This window comes from Lipotes vexillifer, unplaced genomic scaffold (assembly GCF_000442215.2).
Source record: "Lipotes vexillifer unplaced genomic scaffold, Lipotes_vexillifer_v1.1 scaffold1272, whole genome shotgun sequence".
NCBI classification, from domain to species: domain Eukaryota; kingdom Metazoa; phylum Chordata; class Mammalia; order Artiodactyla; family Lipotidae; genus Lipotes; species Lipotes vexillifer.
This window is the reverse complement of record NW_006779909.1, coordinates 2,122,140-2,146,814: the sequence shown is the minus strand read 5'-3', so window position 1 is coordinate 2,146,814 and position 24,675 is coordinate 2,122,140. Positions and strand designations below refer to the sequence as shown.

Sequence of the window (24,675 nt, the reverse complement as noted above, 5' to 3'; positions counted from 1 at the left end):
ACCAAAAAAAAAAAAAAAAAAAAAACCACATAACAGTTAACACTTAAGTGTATGTAGATTATTTAACATATTTACATTTAGTCAGATTTGAAGGCAAACCTATAATGTTTCAAAAACACCTTCTTGACATTAAAAATAATTGGATGATGGCTGTAGCTCTACTCACTTAAATCTGTTAGTATAAATAGTTTACAGAGATGAAATCATTTCCCAGCCAGTAGCCACTTACTCCAGAATTGGTATGGGTTTCTGATGATTGCCAAGTACCATCAGCTAACATATGACCTTACAGATTAGTTCATTTCTATTAAAAAACTACCGTTCTCTAGACAGATAGTATCAATATTTAGAGGAATGGACAAAAACATCTGCTTATTATCAACATCCATGTAGCACTAAGATGCGCTTATTTTCCAAAACTGTATATTTCATTACATTTTTTTTTCTAATTTTTTGATGGAAAATATCAAGCATAAACAGGAGACAGATGTACTCATTCACTTGCTTCAGTAATACATACTTAAATCCAATTTCAATTCGTCTATATTTCCCCCCACTATTACTTTGAGGCAAATCCCAGATAACATATTATTTCACTTTCTCTTAACTATTTGGTATGGTTTGTCATTATTCTTTCTGATAGTTGTTGTTTTTCCTTAAGTAAGTGCTAGCGAGGGTGATTCTCCAGGAGGATTACCTTAAAGTGTTCTGTGCTTAGTCATTTCACTGTGGGTTTTAGTATTATCACAGTATCAGTGGATAGTACCATTTTCTGTTCTTATTTTCTCATTTCATTTTGGTCTGTAATTATGTATGGAATGAGTGGTATTTATTCTGCTGCAATCGTTAGGCTCACTAAAACATTCTTCCAGGTGTGACTGTATAATAATGAGATCTAACACATCCAAATTAGTGTTGGTCTTCAAAGTAGTCACTTTGACAGGTTATTTATTCCAATGAAGCAACCATTTCACAGAATGTTTTTGGAACTCCTCTTTTATAATTGCCTTCAGAAATACTTTGAACCACACAGAAAAGCAGATCTCATTACTTTGGTCAAAACCAGTGTCTAACAAAAATATTATAATTGAATTCAATCGCTTGTTCATATTCTTGGACTTGACTGGACCTGATACTGAATAACAAATTCATTTCTGAAAATGTCCCTTTAAGGAATTTTGACTTGAAACAGTAGCGCCATTCAAAAGCAGAAGGTGTAGATCTGTTTTCAAAAAACAGTGCTTTGCAGTCAGACTGCCTTTGTCTTCCCATGTGTGCATGTGTGTAGCATGTATATGTATATAAGGTATACATTTAGTTTGTATGTAGGATGTGTATATATTTCAGCTGACGGGATTGGATTTTGTTCTGACATGGATTTTGTTGTGGCTTTTTATTTTTAATTTAAATTTGATTTATTTTTTTAAGTTCATAATGCATTAACATGTTACAAGTTCAAAGGATGTAAAGAGGGAAAAGTTTCCCTCCCTTACCTGTCTTCTAACCTCCATTTCCCCTCCTGAAGGCAGCCAATGTAACCAATTTCAGGTGTATCCTTCCACATCTACTCTACTCATACACATGCATGTATTTTTTTCTCTCATATTTTTATAGAAAGTAAAGCATACTGTACATACTGTTTTGTACCAGCTTTTCATTTGATAGTGCATCTTTGAGATTTGTCCATAGTCCATGGAGAGCCTCCCATTTTTTGTATAGCGCTCTGTTATGTGGATGTACCACAGTGTTTTTAAGCAACAATCCTAATAAACTTTGGGTTAGTTCTAATCTTTTGCTATTAAAAATGCACTGCAAAGAATGAATTTGGTCGTACAGCACTTTGCACCAGGTAGTGTAAATTCTTAGAACTGGAATCTCTGGATCAAAGGATTACATGCATTTTAAATTTTGATAGAAATTGCCAATATCCCGTTTTAGAAATTGCACCAATTTTCACTCTCACCAATGATAGATGGTTTAACTGTTTTCCCATAATCATAGCAGCAGAGCTGTCAAACTTTATTTCTGCCAAATTCATAAATTTAAATCTCATTTCTCTCATTATGAGGTAAAATTGAATGTACATTTAAAGCCACTTGTATTTCCTTTGTGAACTGTGTGTTTATATCCTCTGCTCATTGTTCTACTGCATTGTTGATTGTTTTATTATTGGTTTCTACGAGTCCTTTTTATTTTAAGTGAAATAACCTTCATTATATGTGTTGGAAATATTTTTTTTTCCCAGTTTGTCATCTGACTTTTGACTTTGCTTGCAATAGTTTTTGCTATGCAGAAATGTTTTAGCTTTATACAGTCAGATTTTTTTGTTTTGTTTTCTGAATCATGTATAGTACCTAGGCCTTTTCTACTCCTAAGTTATTTTTTTAACTTAGTTAAAAATAATTATTTTTCACTTTAGTACTTAATAAAAGTCATTCACCCATTGGTTTAAGGTAAAAGGTATGGCTTGAACTTTTTTCCTTTTTTTCTGATGACTCTCTTGTTGACATGATTTCATAGTCCACACTGTCATGTATGAAATTAACTGATACTGGACTTACCTGGCGGTCCAGTGGTTAAGACTCCGCACTTCCAATGCAGTGGGCAAGGGTTCAATCTCTGGTCAGGCAACTAAGATCCCACATGCCCCTCAGCACAGCCAAGGGGGAAAAAAATAAAAAAGAAATTAACTAATACTGATTAGGCCATATTTATTCTAATTTATATTTATTCATAAAATTCTGAATCTTCTCAATTTTTATTGCTATAAAAAATAGATTCTTCATATTAGGATGATCAGGAAATAATTATTTACAATGTATCACAGCTTTTAAATCAGCCTACAAGAAGCTGCAAATTATATGACATTGTGGGTTAACTGCACAGTTTTCTCTTTACCTTAATGTTACAACCCCTGCCTTATTACTTTTTGCAAAACACCATAATTTCTTTGTCTCCTTTTGAGGCAAAGTGTCACTTGTAAACTTCTATGGAAAATTTTAACAAAATGTAGATGTTGGCTTGCACTTTTATTTGTGAGCAGTTTCCAGATTCATATATCTTTGTCAACTAACAGTTAAAACTATTTTATATTTAATGCAGTTGGTCCTTATTTTGCAATGACTCGAGCTTCCTAATTTTATCTGTTTACTTTTACTAAAAGTGAACATTTTGTGAGATTTTGGAGAGGGGTAGTGAGAGCTCCATGCCTGAGTTATCCAACCGAGGCTATGTGATTAGCAGATGAATTGCTGGTGGTTTTTATGATCCTGGAAAGGAAGCTGCTTCCTGGGAGAAGAGTTACTTAGCATTATCCTTGTCAGAAGGCTTCACTGATGAATAGAGGGCAGGATGTGTCCATGTATTAATAAATATTTCAATCGCATATCTAGTGTTATTTGTTATAAATACATTTGAAAGTTTTATCAATTGTGTTAACTGTGATTTATGAAATGAAAGAATTACTGGTGAGATAAATAGACATATCTTCAGATTTATAAAGGCTTTTAGCCTGGAATTCTTTAGGGGGAAAATAGATCTCCACATGAAAGATGTTACTGTGAATATTCCTTGACATTTCAGTAATTATTATCTAATAATAAGTGGGGAAGTATAACTAAGAACTATTAATAATACATTTTATAAATAATAGGGAAATTTTATAGAGACTTGAATAATTAACTATTTTTAAGAAATGATAATTACTTGGAGGAGAAATGTATGTTAATTTTTTTCTGTCCACCCACTGATAAGTTGTTTAAAAGTTCTTGGATTTTTTTCCTTTCATCTTTAAAACTAGAGGAGGAGGAGAAATAATAGTAGTAGCAATAATAATAAACCATAATGTGTTTATTCTGCCTCCCACTGATGTTTTTGAAAATTCTGATCTACTACATGCTAATAAAGCTGAATTATATTACAATTTTGAGAATTAATAGACCAGACTATTACATGTAAATAAAGACATATTTTACTATAAACACTCTAACTTCCTTCTTTGGTTTATGGGTAAAATACATATATTGACAGTATGGTTTATGTTCAATTATTTCACATTCTTTTTTTTTTTAATGATTTCTCCTTCCTTTCAAGCAGCTGGCTTTAAAATATGAAACTCTTGATATTTGGGACACTGACACTGATAATACTCTGTAACCTGTAAAAACTGTGATTAAAAGCTTTCTGGATTACAATTATTTAGTATTGAACGTGTTATTTTTTCCTCAGCGATTTCTGATATTTCCATCTGTGCACAAAAGCTTTAGATCTATATATTTTCACTGAACATTGAAAAGTATACCCTTGGGGTTTGACACTTCCACGTAAATGTTTCTTGTCCTTCCTTTGAATCTCAGCATTTTGATATTAAATCGCATGGCTATGAGACTAGTAATAGCTAGGTTATAGAGGCAATTCTGATTTGATTTGTTTCATATGGAGTTCATGTTTGCTGATCTGAAGACAACCACAACACAAAACCCCATGCACTTTTATGGTTTGTTCTCCTTATATACAGAGTAAATGTGATATGTACATAAATATATCAGGTATTTGTTAGTGATAGATAGATGTTGATGAAATATGTAAACAGTTTATTCATATTTTAGTTTCATATGATAATTATGTAGTATTAGTCACTTCAAATAATTTCTCATGGCTAAAGTAAAAGAATATTATTTTTTTATAATACCTCCATTAATTCTCAAAATATTTTAAACTTGGAAAAATTTTGGAAGTAGGACATTTCAATTCCAGGTATTTCAGCAGTTTTGTTGCTGTTACTTTTTTTAAATTAATTTTTTTAAATTTCATGTGACTACAACATATTTTACCCCAGGAAAATGAACTGTAAAAGACTCATTACACTGCAAAAGACTTTCACATTTTAGAATGTTTGAAAATATTTTATGATTCAGTCATAAAATCTGTGATGTCTTATTTAGAAGTGCAGGCTAAATTATATTTAATCTATTAAGAGTTTGCAGGCATAATGATTTATTTTAAAAGTAACTTACATGGACACCAAGCCGGGAAAGCGGCTGGTGGGGGTGAGGGTGGAATGAATTGGGAGATTGGGATTGACATGTATACACTGATGTGTATAAAATGGCTGACTAATAAGAACCTGCTGTATAAAAAAAAAAATAAAATTCAAAATTTTTTTTTAAAAATTAACTTACCAGATCAGTGGGCTTGTATAAATGAACCAAGTTTGCTCCAATTTTTTTCCCCTTTAGGCAGAGCTCACAGTTTGGAGATGAAAAAACATTTAGTGATTCATCATTGCTGGAAAACCTCCAAAATAATCATGTAAGCAACATAATACTATTATCTTTTCATTAATAAATGAAAACTAATGAGTGTTTCTCTGAATTATCTTCCATGTTTAAATATTCCTTTTTTTAGTTTCATGATCATTTCTAATAATTAGCAAAATCTATTATCTCTAAATTCTTTGTACTTGGCCAACATGAATTCATGGTTGTTAGAAATTTAGTTTGAACAATTGTCATTAATCAACATTCTGTTTTTTAAAAATATTATATATTAATTCTAGAACTTTATTTGTATGAAACAACTCATTGTTAACAATTTCAAAACATCTATAGAAATGAATTTCCTGCTCAGAATTACTGGCCAGTGCTAAATCTATACAATAAGAGCTTCAGACATGTGCCACCCAATGTGAACATTCCACTTATGAAAGTTACTGATACTTAACTAAAATTCCATCTGATCAAATGATATGGCCTCCTAAGTTTAAACCCCCAATTTTTTCTCACAGTCGCTTCAAGCTCAGTGTGTCAGAACTTGAACTTATGCTCATCACCCCAAAACCTAGTCCCTTCCTAGCACTGATGGACTTACCACCTCTGCCCCTGGGCAGGGCCCTAGCAATGTGTTCATGTGGTTATTTTTGCCTTCAACAAAGCATGAGCTTCCAGATGCACAAAATCTAGACCTAGGCCCGCCTCTTCCCTCTTGTGTTCTCAGGTTCAGTAAATTGCACCATCATCTGTCTTATTACTCATTCTAGGAACTTAGGGTTGCTTTTGATACCTCCTTCCCCTCCATCTCCAGATCTGTAATGAGTCACTAAGCCCTTGTCAATATGACTTTCTGTAATATATCCTAAATGTCTTCTTCACTTCATTCTCACTTTCTCTACCCCAGTCCAGACTACTGGTATCCTCCAGGTGAATTACAGCAGCCTCCTAACCATTCTCCTTGTTTCCGTTTTTACCCCCCTCCAGTTCTTGTTGTACGTGGCAGCTGGAATGATGCGAATGTAAATCAAGTCCCATCACTCTCCTGTTTAAAACCATGCCAGAGGGCTTCCCTCTCAACTCACAAAGTTACATGGTTCAGCCCCTGCCTAAGTCTTCGGTCTCACTTGGAGTTACCCTTCCTTTCTTTCTCCTCAGGCTACACTGGCTTTCTTTTATTTTCTCAAACACACTTCATTCTTTCTTCCTTTAGGACCTTTTCAGTCATGTGTGATTCCTGCTTGATGGAAAACTGTGCTCAGTTCTTCATGAGGCTAAAACTTCAGCAGCTTAAAGATCACATTGTCGTGAGAACAACCACAGACTGGCCTATATCATATTATATGATATTTGCACATTTATCCTTTGAAGCCCTTTTCACACTATAAATAAATAATACTTGTGTACTATTTATCTATGTTCTGTTTTCCCCACTAGTCAAAGCTTCGCATATCAGGGACCTTGTCTGTTTTGTCTGCTCTTCGAGGCTTAACACAGTTTTTTTTCAAATAATGTTCTGATTTACCTTTCCAGTCATTTCACTCTTTTGGTCCAAGAGCATAGAGGAATATTTTTCCTTTATTAATTCGAATGACATTTTTCTTCATCAGGAACCAGACAAGAAGATGTTTCATTTTAAAAATCTGACTGCTTTCTTGCAGAAAGGATCTTGTCTTCCTCAGGCCATGAGAGTCCATTGTACAAAGGACTTCTCGATCAGTCCTTTTTTATTTAGTAAAACGTGTATCAGGTTAAGGTTGCCATTTTTGCAAAAAGAGAGGACAAACCTTACAGAGGAATCCCCTGCCATCGTCACCTCAACCCAAAGTAGTGGAACCACAGTAAGAGTAGATGCCTAAAATATAGATCTGATCAGGAATTAGAACCAGGTAAATGAATTTCTCTCCTGTCCTTAATAACAAAATTCAACCATATCTGCCTTTTTCACTGTATGGTTTCTAGTTAACAAGACAAAGTGGTCTTATATAAATGTTTAGAAAAGGAATGAGAGGGTGCAAGAATGAACGATTTTAGTTAAAAATATTTTTTCTTCATAATAGTTGTTGGCTTCTTGACTTCCACACCTTCAATATCTAACAGCTGCACTCTTAGTAAATATGCATGGAGTAGTATTACTATCATTAGTGTCAAATGTTTAAACGAAAGTGGCTAAATTATGTGTTTATTTCTTACAGCCAACTGCACCTATAATATGTGAATTTCTTACAATGATGGCAGTCTGTCACACAGCAGTACCAGAGCGGGAAGGTGATAAGATTATTTACCAGGCAGCATCTCCAGGTACAAATGAAGCAATTGTGATGTATTTCTTGGTGGAAAATTGTTCTGAAATTTGAGATTGTTCAGAAAAATTTAATTTGAAGAAGTAAAATAAACAAGTTATGTTTTTCAGATTACAAATTTTATTTACTAATTAGATAACCCTTGGCTTTCAAAATTAAATATATATATTTTAAAATACATAACTTTGTGTAACATTTGTTATATGGCATAAATTACATGTAAATTTGAATAACAAAATTCACACAAGTAAAAAAAATGGTACTTTATATATACACATAGTAAATTCTCCCTTCTTTATAAATAACTAAGAATAAACTGTTAGTCATAAACTGTTTTTGCACATAAGCAGACAGAAAAAGGAAGATCTGTTTGCTTAAATAGTGTGCATTTTAGAATACTAATTTTGCTGTCTTCTCTTGGAAATGATAATCAAGGAGTTCATTGTGTATTTATTTGGATGAGAAAAGTTTTACACATTTGAAGGGATTCCATAAAATATGTATTAGCACAGTTATCATTATTTAATACTTAGGCTTATTTTCAATGAAAAATTGGGTAAATAGTCAAGTTGATGATTGTAAGATTTCAGGAAAGAATGAACACACTTTGGGGAACTGTTTTAATAAGTGTTTTAAACTGTATTATAAACCAGCACCTGCTACCTTGTAGAATGTACCAAATTCCTAAAAACCATAAGATACATCTCATATCATTAAGATAGAAACTATGTGAATGTTTTATCCCACACCCTTCCCTAAGAAACAAGAAGGTCTGATGTAACAGGGTGATGTAAGTAAATAATATATAATACAACAAAGCATCAGTTCATTTATATCCATTTAAATTGACCCCTCAACATTAATAGTATTAGTTTTTCTACATTAAACATTTTAGGAAGAAAAGGATAAAAGTTAAGAAGGCAATTTCGTGCCATTCATTTTTTCCAGTTTTATTAAGAAATAATTTACATGTATCACTGTATCTCTAGGACTTATTTATCTTATAACTGGAAATTTGTACCTTTCGATCACCTTTCTCCAGTTGCCCCTTCTGCCACCCTCCACCTCTGCTAACCACATCTGATCTCTTTTTCTTTGAGTTTGGGGTTTGTTTTCTTTTTTTTCCCTTTAGATCTCACATATAAGTGAGATCATTCAGTATTTTTCTCTGTCTGGCTTGCTTCACTTAGCATGATGCCTTCATGTCTATCCATGTTGTTGGCAAATGTAGGATTTCCTCATTTTTTTATGCATCATTCATTTTGAGAAAAGTTTTCCAGAGAATATGCTGGACCAAGGGGTATATTTAATTATCCTTCTTAGGTATGTTTGGCTAACAATGAGACTTAATCTTCAGAAATATGACTCTGGGGTCTATACGTGTCTCAGATTCTTAAGATCATTCTACTCATTCCTTTGGCATTGTCATATAATTTTAAAAGAAGTGGATTTCAGTAAAAGGAGCCAGAATAAAAAGAATTTTAATTCTTTTTAAAATTAGGCAGAAAATTGGATTGCAATAATGTCTTTCTCTCGTATTTGGGGTAATTTTTTTTTTCACTGTATATTTGCTTTGTCCTGTTTTCCTAAAACAGATGAAGGAGCCTTGGTCAGAGCAGCCAAGCAACTGAATTTTGTTTTCACTGGAAGAACACCTGACTCAGTGATTATAGATTCAGTAAGTTATTTATTTTTAAGTCTGTTTTTTATCAAAGTAATACATATGCTTAGCTTCAAAGATAAAATAATACCAGAAAAGCTCAAAGTAGAATAGAGGTTCCCAATTCTAGTTCTCCTCTCCAGAAGCAAAAGCTTTCTATTCTTTTAGCTGTTTCTTCAGACATTTACACATCTTATATATTTTTTTTTAATGTTTGATGAATGATATATGTGTTGATTCTTCAATTTTAGACATATCTACTGACTTTCTATTCAGTTATATTAAATGAGGAGTTATTTCTCTTGACTCACCATCCCTTCCCAATAGTATTATAATTATATTACAATATTTGGTTGAACAAGTATTTGGACCCAGATTTTTAAATGGGCAAAAGACTTGAACAAACATTTCACGAAAGAAGATATACAGATGGCCAGTGAGCACGTGAGAACACATCATCAGTCATCAGGGAAATGCAAATTAAAGTCTCAATGAGATACTACCGCATACCCACCAAAAAAGGTAAAATTAAAAACATTGGCAGCACCGAATGTGAACGAAAACACAGAACAAGTAGATCACCTGTTTTTGCTAGTAGATGTGTAAGATGGTACAATCCCTTTGGAAATCCTTTTAGAGTTTTCCAACACAGGTAAACATGTACCCAGCCCAGCAGTTGCACTCATACTTAACCAGGAGAAATGAAAGCATATGTCCACAGAAAGATGTGCCATGGAATGTTCATAGCAGCTGTATTCAGAGTAGGCAAAAACTAGAAACAAATCAAATATCCATTACTAGGCGAATGGATGAACAAATTGTAATATACAATGGAATAGCTAAACAATAGAAAAGAGTAAAATATCGATTCATCAAGAGCCTTAATAAATCTCAGAAACATTATACTGGGAAAAAAAAAATCAGACACAGAGGAATGCATATTCTTTTTTTTTTTTTTTTTTTAAATTTTTGGCTGCATTGGGTCTTGGTTGCTGCGTGCAGGCTTTCTCTAGTTGCGGTGAGCGGGGGCTACTGTTCGTTGTGGTGCGCGGGCTTCCCATTGCGGTGACTTCTCTTGTGGAGCACGGGCTCTAGGCACCTTGGCTTCAGTAGTTGTGGCCGGTGGGCTTCAGTAGTTGTGGCACATGGGCTCAGCAGTTGTGGCTCGTGGGCTCTAGAGCGCAGGCTCAGTAGTTGTGGTGCATGGACTTAGTTGCTCCGTGGCATGTGGGATCTTCCTGAACCAAGGCTCAAACCCCCGTGTCCCCTGCATTGGCAGGCGGATTCTTAACCACTGCACCACCAGGGAAGTCCCTATTTTCTTTGTTTTAATAATGTCTTTCCAGATACAAAATTATCTCCTGAAAATGAATTTTTTTCTTTATTTTCTAAACATGAATCTCTTGTCTTTTTTCCAATTGCTTGATTTTCTACCTACTACTAATTGTTCCATACCTTCTTAGTGCACTTTTTTTTTTTTTTTTTTTTTTTGCGATATGTGGGCCTCTCACTGTCGTGGCCTTTCCCGTTGCCGGATGCGCAAGCTCAGCGCCCATGGCTCACGGGCCCAGCCGCTCCGCGGCATGTGGGATCCTCCCGGACCGGGGCACGAACCCGTATCCCCTGCATCGGCAGGCGGACTCTCAACCACTGCGCCACCAGGGAGGCCCCTTCTTAGTGCACTTTTATTGGTACAATTACCAGATAATCTGCCAGTGGGTAGGTGTTTCCCTGAGACATCCCTCCAGAAGTCCTCCATTCTCCTTGGTCTGGGCCAGTTTTGCCTGCTTCTCTGGCACTTGGAATTCCTTTTGATTGTCTCCTGCTTTGGACTTTCTATTTCCTGTAAGTCGAAACTTCTTTCTTAGTAAGCTCGCTGTTGTTGATAGAACACATTTTCTGTCAATTTCATCCTATTGAAAAGGTGTTATTAGAGAAGCGGAAGTCACAGTAGTGACAGCCTTCAGTAAACTTAGCTCCTGACTCAGAGCTCCAATCTGCCCTGGTGGACAGTTCAGTCTTACTCGTGGTTGTCAGGAGGAATCGCTTTCCTGTCTCCCTGGGGACTTTCTTTACCTCTCTTCTGTGTTAGATTTTCTGTTTCTTGGATCCCATATTTTCTTTGTTCTTCGCTTACTCTTGTTATCGTGGAACACATTCTTTATTGGCTTCTTGAGAAAAGGTGCATGGAAAGTTCTTTGTTTTTTGGGGTTTTTTTGTTTAGTCCTTTCAAGTCTAAACATTTTTTATCCTATCTTTCTACTTAATTGGTAGTCTGGCTGAATGTAGGGTGGAAATCAGTTTCCTGAAGAATTTTGACTGTTCCTCTGTCTCCTGGCTTCCAGTACACCTAATTGAGAAGTCAGAAGCCACTGTGACTCCAGTCTTTGTGACTTGCCCACCCCTCTTTCTCTGGAAGGTTGTGGAATGTTCTTTGTTCCAAGAGTACTGAAATTTCATGGCAGTGTCCTTAGTGGGAATATTTTAACCCATTGTACTGGGCACTGAGTGGACACTTTTCCATTTGGAAATCAATATCCTTCCATTCTGGAAAATTTTCTTGAATGAGTCTATTCATTTTCCTTCCCTGTTTTTCCTCTGCTCTCTCTTTTTAGAATTCTTGAGCGCATCTTTTAACTTTTCTGTCCTGCTCTTTGCCTTTTTGTCCTACTTTTTGGAAGTTTTCCTCCGTCTTATCTTCTCAGACTTCTGTTGATTTTCTTTTCATTTCTGCTATCATGTTTTTAGTTTATAGAAGCTTTTATTGTTTTTTCAATATTTCTTTTTTTTAATAGTATCCTGTTCTTGTTTCACAGGTGTTGTACTTAGGTTTCTTCTCTGGGAGGAATAATGATAGTTTTTTGACGTTTTCATTTTTAAACAATTACAAGCATTTAACAGTTTAAATAAGCATATGGTGTTTACTGGAATATAAAGTGGTCTTAAGCTCTCATTACAGTTGTTTTGATTATTGCAATGGGAAAATGATACTTCACCAAAAATTAAATATCAGCTTTCAATGTTCTTTTCCAGAGTTTCCCATTCTGCACTTAGGAGAAAAGAACAGCATTTAATTACTGCACCACTTGCATATGGGATGTATAATAGACTATGCCACATCTTTGACAAGAGCTTCAAAATGCAGAATCATAAGGCCAGTCTCCTCCTATGCCACCAAAGAGCAGTATACAGGACCTAAATAATAATCACAAAAACATAACAATTGTACAAGCCATCTTTTTGTTTCGAACATTTTCTTCATTTGCTTCATGAATGCCATTAAAAAGCATATACTGGAGAGTACAGCAATATTTCCAAAGGTATAAAACACTGCAAAAAGTTTTATGCCACCAGGAAGCCACAGTAATCCAGTTCCAGTGAGACAACAGAAAATGCCCATAGAAAGCACAGGACAAACCATTCTGGTGTTGAAATGGAGGGAAGAGGCATCCAGGACCTGTCCACCAGCCCCTCATGTCCATCAAGAAACCCAGAGCCTGACACTCCACAGGCCGACATGGATGTTTTCTTTTTGAATTCTCTTTCCTCCAAATTGCTCTTATCTGTTTGTTTTGGGTATCTATGATCCATGTTAATAGCTGTCCTTGAATATCTATTAATCTTTGGTTTTCTCATGGTTAAGAGTGAAGAACCTGAAAGCTGGTATGGCAGTTCTGAGCATGAGGGTATTTGTCAACAATGGGCTTCACTGTGGGGTGGTCTGGTGGGATTCCTTTGGGAAGTCGTGGTTGTCTGTACCTTTAGGGCTTCTCTTGGTCTTGTGAATTCCCCAGAGATTCAATTTCTGATTTCCACCTGGAAAGGTCTGACTGCCAGAAGGTAGGGGGCCAAGTGGGTTGAGGGCATTGGGGCCTACAAATGTGATAACAGTGCTGTATCTTCAAGTGTGCCAGTCGACTTCTAGATGAAAGAGCCTCTGTTTTACCCTCTATAGAGCAAAGCGTCGGTCTTCTGCCAGTATGCAGGAAGAGCCAGTGCCCAGAGCTGCTTTTCTAGTAGCTCTTTCCGAGTCCTCCCATTTTAGGCCCCTCTCTTTCCTCCCAGTTCTAGAACTACCTGCTATTCCACTTCCTTAAGCCTCTTAGGGATTATGTGGTACAAATCGGGTTGGTTCTCAGCTTTTCCCTTGGCTGCTGCAGGCTTTGAAACTTCTTGTATCTGCTAAGGACGCGTTTCTCACTGATCTGTTTTCTGGTTTCCACATTTTTTGTTCAGTTTTCTCTTCTCTTATTTTCCTGCCATTGCAAGTTTCTTTCTTAAGTGTCTTTTTTTTTTTCTGTAGTTTTGATGGGACTTTGGGAAGGATGAAAATTAAATGTGTATGTTCAATCTTTCATCTTAACTTAAAAAGTTAGTAAGTTCATTTAAAGATGATGTATTTCAGAAGGGACAATTTGTTTGTGTTGACATTTTTTACATTAAAATTTCATGACTAGGGTTTATTTCCAAGAAGCCAAAGATGCCAACTCTATGTAATCAAGTTTTCCTTTTCTTCACAGCTGGGGCAGGAAGAAAGATACGAATTGCTCAATGTCTTGGAGTTCACCAGGTAAAACATCTGCTCTGTGGTTTGTATGTATGACATAAATTTCCTTCCATTTTTATTTAATTAAATTTATTTATACCAAATATTAAATTAAAATCTTCAATGCAATTTTTAATTGTCATATCTGTAAGTAAATCCTAAACAGCACTCTTCAGAGTCTTGTAACTCCTAGAGGCAATATAGAGGCAATAAAAGTATTTTTGAACATAACTGTCTGCATCACAGCTGTAGGGGGTATAGGACCAAGACAGTGATCTGGAAACATCGTTATACTTAGAGGTGCCAAGATTTATGTAGCATGAAAATGAATCAGAGTCAGGAACTCACCATTCTAATTAAGTGTTCATTATAACATCTAATTGTCTTGGGGATTTCAGAAACCAAACCCATCTCTCTGTTGGGTATAAAACCAGTTCCCATGTAGTAGGCAAGGGCAGAAAGCAAAAGGATTATTTTACTTACTTTATTTCCTAAGGTCAAATAAGAGAGGCCTTCCATTATGATCAGTGATATCTCTATGAGTTTTGGGCTCTTTATTCCCACATGACTCTGTAGTTTCCCAACTAACCTACATTCTTGGGGCAAAATGCCCTCAGCTGCAGACAAGAGGGTCTTTAAAGATTGTGTCATCATTCAGGGGACACTTAAAAATATCTTCAAGGCCATAACCAGGACGTAATGCTGCTGTTCAAGGAAATAAGTGTCCACTTTTTTTCTTGAACTTTTTCCTACATAAGGCAAGTCTGTACACTAACTAAAAGAGGCATTTTCTTTTCTGTGCCAACATTTGTTGCTGTCTTGGTTAGGAGTGACCACATGCCAGTGGTTAATATCAAAAGTAATGGGATCTAATTTATTATTTAAACATTGTGGTTTTCTTCACTTGTATGCACTGAAAGGCCCAAAGGAATATGCATAAGAAGTTGGATAATTAACTGTCATAGAATATTCTCAAAGTGTATCCCCCATCATTTTTTTTTCCACATCAAAGTGACTGTTTTTCCTAAGCCTACTTGTATTATGTCTGTAATATATTATAAGTAGTGTATCAATTAGCATTTGGATATGTTTGTTTATGAACACACACTTAGAAACACTATGTAAGTGGTAAGTGTGTGAAGAAAAATAAAGCAAAGTTAGCAGCTCTTTCAGGATGCTGTGATGGGGGAGGCTTAAGGACAAAAGTAAGAGAAGTGAATGTGTGGGTATTAAAATAATCTCTGAAAGACATGAGTGGTTTAGACTAGGATGATGGTAGAGAAAATAAAGTGAAGTTGATAGAATGCAGATACCTTTGCAGGGATGTCAGGGGGCCATTGGTATGAATTGGATGCGGCAGGAGAAAAGAGGGGGAGAGGCTAGGATTCCTGGCATGAGTGACTGGGTAGATGGAGGTACTTTTTACACAAATGGTGGATACAGGATAGAGATGAGGATGAGATCTCAGAGGATGAGATGTTTGAATCGTTAAGTTTTAGATGCCAGTGAGATATATATACATAGAGATGTCAGGTAGGCAACTGGTTATAGAGGCCTGACACATAGAAGCCTCTGGCTGAAATATAAATTTGTTAGTCATTGGCCTGTAAATGGTGTTTAAAAGCCATGAACGTGAGTTGGATCTCCTGGATATAAAATAATAATAGAGTAAGGGAAACAAAGAAGGCTGAAGATTGAGCTACGAGTAACTCTAAGGGTTGATTAGCAAAGAGGAATTAGCAAAAGAGACTGCTCTGTGATTAGAGAAAGAGAGTGTAAGAGCATAAAGCCAAGGGAAGAGGATAATTTCCAGGAGGGAGTGGTCATCTGTGTCAGAGACTGCTGCAAGGTTAGGTAAGACAAAGCTGAAGGTAGTTGTTGGACTTAGAGATTCAACAGCTGGTGAAAAGAGAAGCAAGATGGGAGTGACTGGGGAATGAGTGGGAACTGTGGATGGCAATTGTTTTGAGAAGTTGAGCTGTGAAGGGGAGTAGAGCGTTGAAAAGGGATGCGTGTGGCTCAGCGGGGAGGGTTGTTTGGGGTGAGTTTCTCAGGAGAGAGACTAGAACTGTTTCAGGACTGATGAGAACGATCCATTCCAGGAGGAGGAGATGCAAGTTCAGGGGGGAGCAGCACAGCTTTAGGAGTGAGATGACCAGGAACGCAGGGTGAGAGAAGATTCACAGCGCATGTGAAAGGAAGGTCTCTGATAGGAAAGGAGGTGTTCCTTCCATGGTATCAAGAAACAAGACAGAGGATGGTCCACAGTGGATAAATGTGCAGGTTTTAATGGCAGAAAGAATAGGGATTTCTTGTTGGAGGCTTCCGTCAAGGTGACTGCAAAAATTCTGAGGGTCTGGAATGACAAGGGCACATGGGAGACTTGAGGAATGGAGAGCTGCTTATAGTCCTGTGGGGAGACAGAGAGCAAGCTTATTAGAGAAATGTAGATGACGAGGCAGCATGGAGCACCCAGTGACATTGGGACCATGTGTTTACTAATCTCTGGCTGGGTGACTTTTCTCCAGCAATGTCCACTTACCCTGATGGACCACAGAAAGGGTTCCTATTCACCCAAGATTTGGGAGTTTTGCCAGGAGAAGAAAAGAGCAAGAAAGTTGATGAGTTTGGGACCATGCCATCAAAGCTGCATTAAGAGAGACATGAATCATGAAGGGCTGAGATAGAACACCTGGATGTGATTACAAAAAGGGGCCCAATTAAATGTAGTCCTAAAGCACAGTAATGAAGATCAGAGATATTTAATACAGTGGGGATTAGAGATGGAGAAAGAGAGAACTAAATACTCCTAGACACTTCTGAAGGAAACTCCAGCTGTATGCTATGACACCAAATCTAACTGCTATGTTGGGCTCATCTCAGTTTTTTAGCCACAGAACGTTATAAGGTAACACAAATAGACTCAGACACTTGAGAAGTCTTTTTTACCCCCTGGTTTCTGGAGAGAATATGCTTATACACACTTAGTTCCAAGTGAGGCTTATCCTGTGCAATACCATACCTGTTTACTCTGTTCACTGTTACTTGCAATCTCTTTGCTAATGCATTAAAAGATGTTGTATGTTTGACTAACAATTTTTATCTGTGTATACTGTCAACATAATGTTAAATTGTTTGTGCTCATTAACTAGAGTTTGCAAGATAAATTAGGTTTTTTACATGATGCCAGTGGTTTGCTAGTAATCATTGAAAAAATGATAGTCATGAAGGCTTAAGTGGGTTTTTAAAGTTCTAGTGTTTGCCTTTATGTGTGATTGGATGTGTACTTAAAATTGACTTTCTTTTTGAATAAAAAAAAAACAATCCCACAAGGACTCAGAGGCAAAAAATACACAAATCAATTTTCATTGCAAAGTAAAGGAGCTGTTACAGTGGAGGATTCCTGGACTGAATGTCAATATTATGACATAGTGTGAGAGTGCTTCGTGTTTGGTAATTGCAATCATTGTTGCTTTTGTTGTGGTCATCCACTTACAATGCTTGGTGTCAGTTTATTTATCTCTTGTAAAAATAAAATACAGTGTGTGTGTGTGAAAAAAAAAGTTATAAAAAGTTCATATAGACAAAAAAAGTTTGAATATCAAAAAGAAATTGATTATCATTTCTCTTTTTAATAATTCATCGAAAAAGATACTGGCTTAAATATTTTTTAAATCTGAAAACATTGAACTAGAACTCTCCTTTATCCTGGTGGATACTAACTCTTGCAGGTTTCTAGGGAGCTATTTTGTAAATTATTCCTCTGGGGAAGCAGATGGTACCCTGGTGCCTTAAAAAACATAATGTAACTTTCAAAGGACTCAACTATACACCCAGGGGATGGTTTGTGTATGTGGAAGGATCGGCCTCATAATTTGGTCAAATTTATTTTTTCACTGGGAGTATTAAAATATGTGAGACGTGACAAACAAATAGGTGTATCTTCTCACTACGCTGACACATTGTGGAAAACCTCTTTCTTTCAGTGCTAGAAAAAGAATGTCAGTGATTGTTCGCACTCCATCCGGGAAGTTACGACTTTACTGCAAAGGAGCCGTAAGTTTTTATTTTTGTCTTTTACAGTTTTGATTTACGATGGTTTATAATGGATACGTTAAGCATTCTGCTACGGAAATGTAACACAGATGTTTAGCCTGAAGCTGCTGACGTCCACTTTGGGTAGTGTTTTATAGTAATAGGGTTCAGCCTCTTCTGGTGAAATATGGAATTCCTTCTGGGTAAATTTGGTGCTTTGAAAAAGTTTGGCCTAGGTTATTTATATAATTCAATGTTTGGTACATAATAGTTGAGGTTTGTTGTTTAGAAATATGTTAGAAGCCAGTTAAATACGGAAAATATTTTTAAATTGAACTAGACATGTAGTGACCTATACCAGTTTGAATTTAATTTTTTAAAGGCTGTAGAAATGGGGGGAAAATGGATCACAATTACTGCTATAATTTCGGCATGTGGAGATTACTATTTGTATTGTATTTGCATTGGTTTAATTATAACAGAATTTCTAACTATTGGTTGGCTATGGTATATTGGCAGGTTATATTGACAAAATAGTCATTCTAACTGAATTTTTCTAGTTGAAATATGTCTACACTCATGGAAATATAAGAAATCTACTGCCCAGGGCCTTTTCTTTCTAATTCTTAAAATTAGTTAATATTTCCCTTCTGAATTATCCTTTCCAGGTACCTAGTATAGTTGGAGTAGTCAGGTAACTTACCAGCTTGCAACTTTCCAATTTCAACTATAATCACCAGTCTTGCTTTATTACATGGAACTTGGAAACGGAACTGACCAGGAAACCCAAGCTTATTATTAGAATTCCTGTTGAGAATGTTTTTCAGTGCCTTGGTTTTAAAGCATTGAAATGTAATTTTTGAATGCCTTGGTTTTAAAGAATTTTGGTAGAATTATTTCATGATGTCTCGTGAATGTAGTTTTAGAATTCCTTTGGTTGTTGATTTAAACATCTAACATTTGTTTGCTGTGTGCATTTTATCTACTAGACTTTCAACTGGATTTGGGGGTTAGGAAGATAAGACTCAAAACTTGTCAGGAGCTTAAGACTACTCGGGGAAATATATATAAAGAGAAGATTAGGATACAATATTAAAATATATTGTAAAGATCTTCCACCTCCCCGTGGTAACATTAAGTGATAAAGTAATAAAGAGAGCCCTTAAGACCTCCCACTTTAAACGGTTTGTATGTGTCCAGTTTAACTACACCCAGTCCACATCCTCTTTTCTTAGTTTTGAGTAATCCAGCTAGAAACTTTGCTTGGGGCATTAAAGCACTGAATAAAAAATAAAGGGCTTCCCTGGTGGCGCAGTGCTTGAGAGTCCGCCTGCCGATGCAGGAGACGCGGGTTCGTGCCCCGTTTCGGGAAGATCCCACATGCCGCGGAGCGGCTGGGCCCGTGAGCCATGGCCACTGGGCCTGCGCGTCCGGAGCCTGTGCTCCGCAAATGGGAGAGGCCACAACAGTGAGAGGCCCGCATAACGCAAGGAAAAAATAAATAAATAAATAAAAATAAAAAAAATAAAAACATTGGACTTCTTTTTTGAATAATCATGGAGCTAGTTTGCATACATTAATTCGCTTATTGCCACTCCCAAATTAGCTATGATATGTGGTTGAATACTAAAAAGGCATAAACATGTAAAACAGCAAGCTGCATTTGAGAACTACGTGCAGTTTGGCAGGGAATAGCAGAATGTGAGGTTAGAAAGGTGAGCGTGGGTTAAGTCATGGGTTTTTCATGCTCGAGAACTTGTTCTTTCTTTCTGGGTCATTCTGATATCATTTAGAAGGTGATTTAAAGCAGAAAAGAGATGTATAGAGAGTTAGCAGTTGAAGCTGTTGACTACAGTCCAAGAAAAAGTTGATAAGGATCAAAACCTTATAACAGACAATTGCAGAGAGGATTAAGAGGACAGAGATTTAGGACTTAGTAATTGATTACATGTGGGTGATGAGGGAAAAGATGATCTAGGATTGTCAGATTTCTGTTTAGCTAACTAAATAGACTAAGTGATACCACTTACTAAGATAAAGAGTTGGGAGCTACATCTGGGCCATAAGAGCAAAGATACCTGCATTTCACAGGGGAAGATATATGGGGTGCTGATATAGGAGTTAAAAGTGTAGCTGGAAACTAAAAGCAGGGGATTGATGAGATCTCATATGGAGAAAATAATGCATGAAAAGAGAGGAGGGCTAAATGTGAAAAGCAGAGGATCCAGGAAGGACACTGAAGTTTGGAGGAAAGCCTGAGGAGTCCGTTGATTCCTTGGCAGAGTGAATAATCAACAGTGACAAGTGCAACAGAATACCTTAGTAATGAAAGGCAATTAAGAAGTCTTCAAGGGCTTTCCTGGCGGCGCAGTGGTTGAGAATCAGCCTGCCAATGCAGGGGACACTGGTTCGAGCCCTGGTCTGGGAAGATCCCACATGCCGCAGAGCAACTAGGCCCACGAGCCACAACTACTGAGCCTGCGCGTCTGGAGCTTGTGCTCCACAACAAGAGAGGCCGCGACAGTGAGAGGCCCGCGCACCACAATGAAGAGTGGCCCCTGCTCGCCGCAACTAGAGAAAGCCCTCGCACAGAAATGAAGACTCAGCACAGCCAAAAATAAATATAAATAAATAAAAATTTAAAAAAAAGAAGTCAAGAATATTTTCCAGTCAACGTGGTATTATCTGTTCATAGTTTGATGTATCTCCTTTATTTCAAAATCATAGCAGTGATGGATATAGTATAAAGAGAAAACAGAGGTAGGCCAAAATAGATATAGAAAATCAAGGTGGTACACTGAACTGAAGTCTTGAGCTGAGATGGGTAGGAGTCCCAGACCCTGGGCTGGGAATCAGGGAGCAATGTCTGGAGTTTGGTTTCTGTGGGACAATGGGCACAAATAGTACTTTCTGTAAAATGCAGATAGGAGCCAGCCTCCCCTCTTTAAAACCTAAGATAGTGGTAAACTTCCTAACCAGGAGAAGAGCTGAGGAAAGCTCATGCAAGCCCCTACTGGAGAGTACAGAAAACCACTAGATTGAAATGCATGTGAAGAAGGAAGGGGCAAGAGCAAAACTTGGAGACACATGAGGAAGTCTCATGTCAAAGAGAGAACGAACATGTAAACAACTGGAGCGTGAACTCACCCTAGATGAAATCATTTGTGTAAACTGTTCTGACAGAGGATGTTTAGAGCTCAACATGATAAAGAAATTACAGTTATTTTTAATCAAAAAGAAATTTTCAGGAGAGGGGAGAATAGGTTACATGTAAGATAAATTAGAAATCATAAATTTAAGAAAAATAAATCAACAAATGAAATAAGCTCTAGATAGAGTTGGAGGGGTGAGGATGGAGTTAGTGAATTGGAAGATAGTATTTGAAGAGTTCATTTAAAATATCACACAAAGAAATGGGGTGTGTGTGTGTGTATGGATGGATGACTTATTTTTCTTGCTTTTTTCCAGATTTTCAGTAATTGGGTTGTCTTGCTTTGTTAATTTTTAAGTGAAAAAGAAGGAAAAGTACACAATACACAAATTGTGTCTGCAGTAGTAGCCAATTTAGGGAAAGTTACATTTACCCAAATAAAAATTTAATTTATTCAAGAAAATAATCCTACTCCAATATTTATATTCGAGAGAGAAATTAGAAACTTGAGTAATACACTTAATGCTTTAGGGACCTTAAAGTGACTGAAAATTTTCAAATTAAGTGCCCCCTAAATAAAATTCTGTGCCATATGCAAAAAAAACCACATCTGAAATTAGTTATTTCTAGCCGTTCACCACCACGGCAGAGGCAAAGTGCAGATAATTCTGAATGGCACACATAAACACAGTAAATGTTTGTCTGTATTTAAATATAGATCTGTATAATGTCTTTAGCAAATATTCCAGCCCCAGCTTCATGCAGCAGATCAGTCTCAACTTGGTGTTTAACTGGACAACAAGGGCAGATTCCTTGATGATTAGTAATTGGCTAATTTATAGCAAGATTATCTGCATGACATCAGTATAAATTACAGTGCTTAGCTAAGTAATTATATAAGACCTTTTTTTTTCCTACTTGATACTTTATTATTATTGATTCTTGAATTTCATTGTGTAGCTCTTCTTTATTTGGCTTTACTGTATAATGTGGTATTCCATATAAGTGAAATTTGGGGATAACTGAGAATTACATGAGTGCTTTATTCATTTCACACATATTTTCTGAATACTTGCCATGTGCAAGGCACTGTAGGTGAGGGACAGAGCAGCACTGGAACTTCAGACTAAAAGATGAACAGGAAAACAATACTTTGTATGAAAATTTACCGAAGACAAATTCTTAGCCATGAAGCCTAGACTCTTCACATAAGTGACTGTAATCTGACAGTGCATGCCACTCCAGCAGCATCACCCCACCATGAATTTCCACTTTTACCTTGCCAAGGGCTAAGACACCAGATACATAAATCCATTTAGGGTTTTATGTAAAGGTAGACTCAGTAGGTTCAAGGTCTGATCCTAGGAGATGCACATGCTTTAGTCCTTGAGAAGAAACCTTTTCTGGTTCCTAACAATGTATCAAATACTTGATGTGGCCCCCTGAATAAATGAAAGTTACTTTGGGTGAAAACGTATCTGTATGTATTTATTTTTCACACATAAGCATGGCCAGTTGTGATTGTCATTTAAAACATACTATGCAATTCATGCAGAAGGCCATATTCTGTCCCCTGCTTTCCTTGATACTATAAAGAGGGTAGAAAATTCTCCTAGTCTGATCAGTCATCAGTTTCTTCCACTAGAATGCTTAACTACATTGCAGAATTTAATCTCCCTAGCTTTATTACGTATCACTTTTGTTTTCATGACTTCAATTTTTTTTAAGATTTTCTTAATTTTAAAATGGCCTATTTTAATTTCATGGAAAATTTCATTAGCCTCTCAAAAACAGTTTGTAAGTTATACCTTTCGTTCTCAGAAAGGAGCCATGAGGGGAAATTATCATTTCCTTTTGCTTTGCCCCTCTTCCCATTCCACCACTGAAAAATGAAGAGAGAAATTCATAATTGGAGCCTGGAATATTCCATCTGTTCTGAGGTCACTAAGTTCTGTTTCTCTCAAGGGTTCTAAATCATACTCCATTAGTCTGCTTCCAAATCTCAGCCCTGAGACTGGAGACCCCAAAATGAGTAATGCCACTGAGAAAGTAATTGCAGGTAAATGATTTATTTTTTCCTGGTCTAATAAAACCATGAAGGCCAAATACTAAAATTCCTAAAACATTAAACCCAAGCTGAAGAACAACTAAAGGAACAATAGGCAATTTGTAAAGGGACAGAAATTAGAGAAGCATACTTAGGCTTAAAGTTAAAGCTGAAAGGGACTTTAAAGATAATCCAGTAATTTAATTTTACAGACTAAATAAATTGAGCCGTAAAGCTAAAGTAACACAATCAGAAATATTCATCTGTAAGGCAATGCTAGGTTTGTCCAAGATCCTCCCTGCTCTATCCACCAGCCCACTCCATGAATTTAGACCTGTGTTTCTCAGAGTTTGTTCTTTTGTAAGCACCAATCCCATGAAGATGCCCTAACCTCTAAAAGGTTCAGTAGTAATTTGGGGGCAGATACCATACCGCCCCCTTGGAACCAACACGCGCATTAGCGTTTTGAAGGCTCTAAGAAGTATTGCAGCAGGGCAAGCTCTTTAGCTTTGTTTAGTCCAGCACTTCCCAAACTCTTTGAGTCCTGGACCGTTCTTCCTTACAGCACCTATGAACACTGCATTGTTCTGCAAAATCTTCAGGGGTTGGGGGAGATATTGCAGCACATCACAGGTAGGCGAAGTATTGATAGAATATGAGGCTTTGAACATTGCAGTAACTATGGATTTATTCAGAAAGGAGAAAGATGAAAATATAGGACCAGAACCTTATTTCTTAGAGTCATAAGGGAAACAGTGTTATTAGGGGAAAATATTTTGTGCTTCAACACTAATGCTAAAAGTGGTTTTTTTAATACTCATTTGCTGCTAATAATGTTGCCAACATCAACTTCATTAAACTCAGAATTCTTAGTTTAAGTGTGTTATACCTTCTGTTCGTTTTCCAGGACACTGTAATTTATGACCGACTAGCAGAGACTTCAAAATACAAAGAAATTACCCTAAAACATTTAGAGCAGTTTGCTACAGAAGGTGAGTGTAATATGGCAATAAAGCATGATTAAAATAAAATGAAATCATATACTACTAATATCTTACAGTATCATTCTTGTTATTTTACTTAGCGATTCCTAAAGTAAGATAAAAATAAATGTTGATAATTTAGATTATACTCTATGCTGTTCCCACCCATTATTTTTATTTCGCTCTCCTGTATTTATTAAAATTTTGAGAGACTTTGTCCCCACGTTTTAGGGGATGTAGGGCCTATAAATAAATCTGTTTGCTTTTTAGAATAGATACTGTTTACAGGGGTTTTTTTTTTCCAGCATTTCAGACTTTCTTCAAACACACAAATGGTAACAAAGGGCACCCACAAGTGACAGGCATGGTCCCTAAGGCCTGGCTCAAAGCCCATGCTGGAGGGTGTGAGGGACTTCTCAGCCCTACTCCCTCAGCAGCTCTGTCCCTTCCTACTCTACGCCTCACGGGCACCTCTGAGATCAGTTAAAAGTGCGCAGAGGGCTTCCCTGGTGGCGCAGTGGTTGAGAGTCCACCTGCCGATGCAGGGGACACGGGTTCGTGCCCCGGTCCAGGAAGATCCCACATGCCGCGGAGCGGCTGGGCCCGTGAGCCATGGCCGCTGGGCCTGCGCGTCCGGAGCCTGTGCTCCACAACGGGAGAGGCCGCAGCAGTGAGAGGCCTGC

General features: G+C 36.8%; 1 protein-coding gene across 2 annotated transcripts in view; it reads left to right on the top strand.

The window, feature by feature from the left end:
• ATP8A1 (ATPase phospholipid transporting 8A1) overlaps nt 1-24,675 on the top strand; it is a 236,036-nt gene that overhangs the window by 94,857 nt on the left and 116,504 nt on the right. For both annotated transcript variants that reach the window (XM_007453048.1, XM_007453049.1), the window contains exons 15-20: nt 5,238-5,310; nt 7,463-7,568; nt 9,166-9,248; nt 13,751-13,800; nt 17,763-17,832; nt 23,917-24,001. In XM_007453048.1, coding sequence (XP_007453110.1) covers nt 5,238-5,310; nt 7,463-7,568; nt 9,166-9,248; nt 13,751-13,800; nt 17,763-17,832; nt 23,917-24,001 — 467 coding nt within the window. The remainder of the gene's footprint in view (nt 1-5,237; nt 5,311-7,462; nt 7,569-9,165; nt 9,249-13,750; nt 13,801-17,762; nt 17,833-23,916; nt 24,002-24,675) is intronic.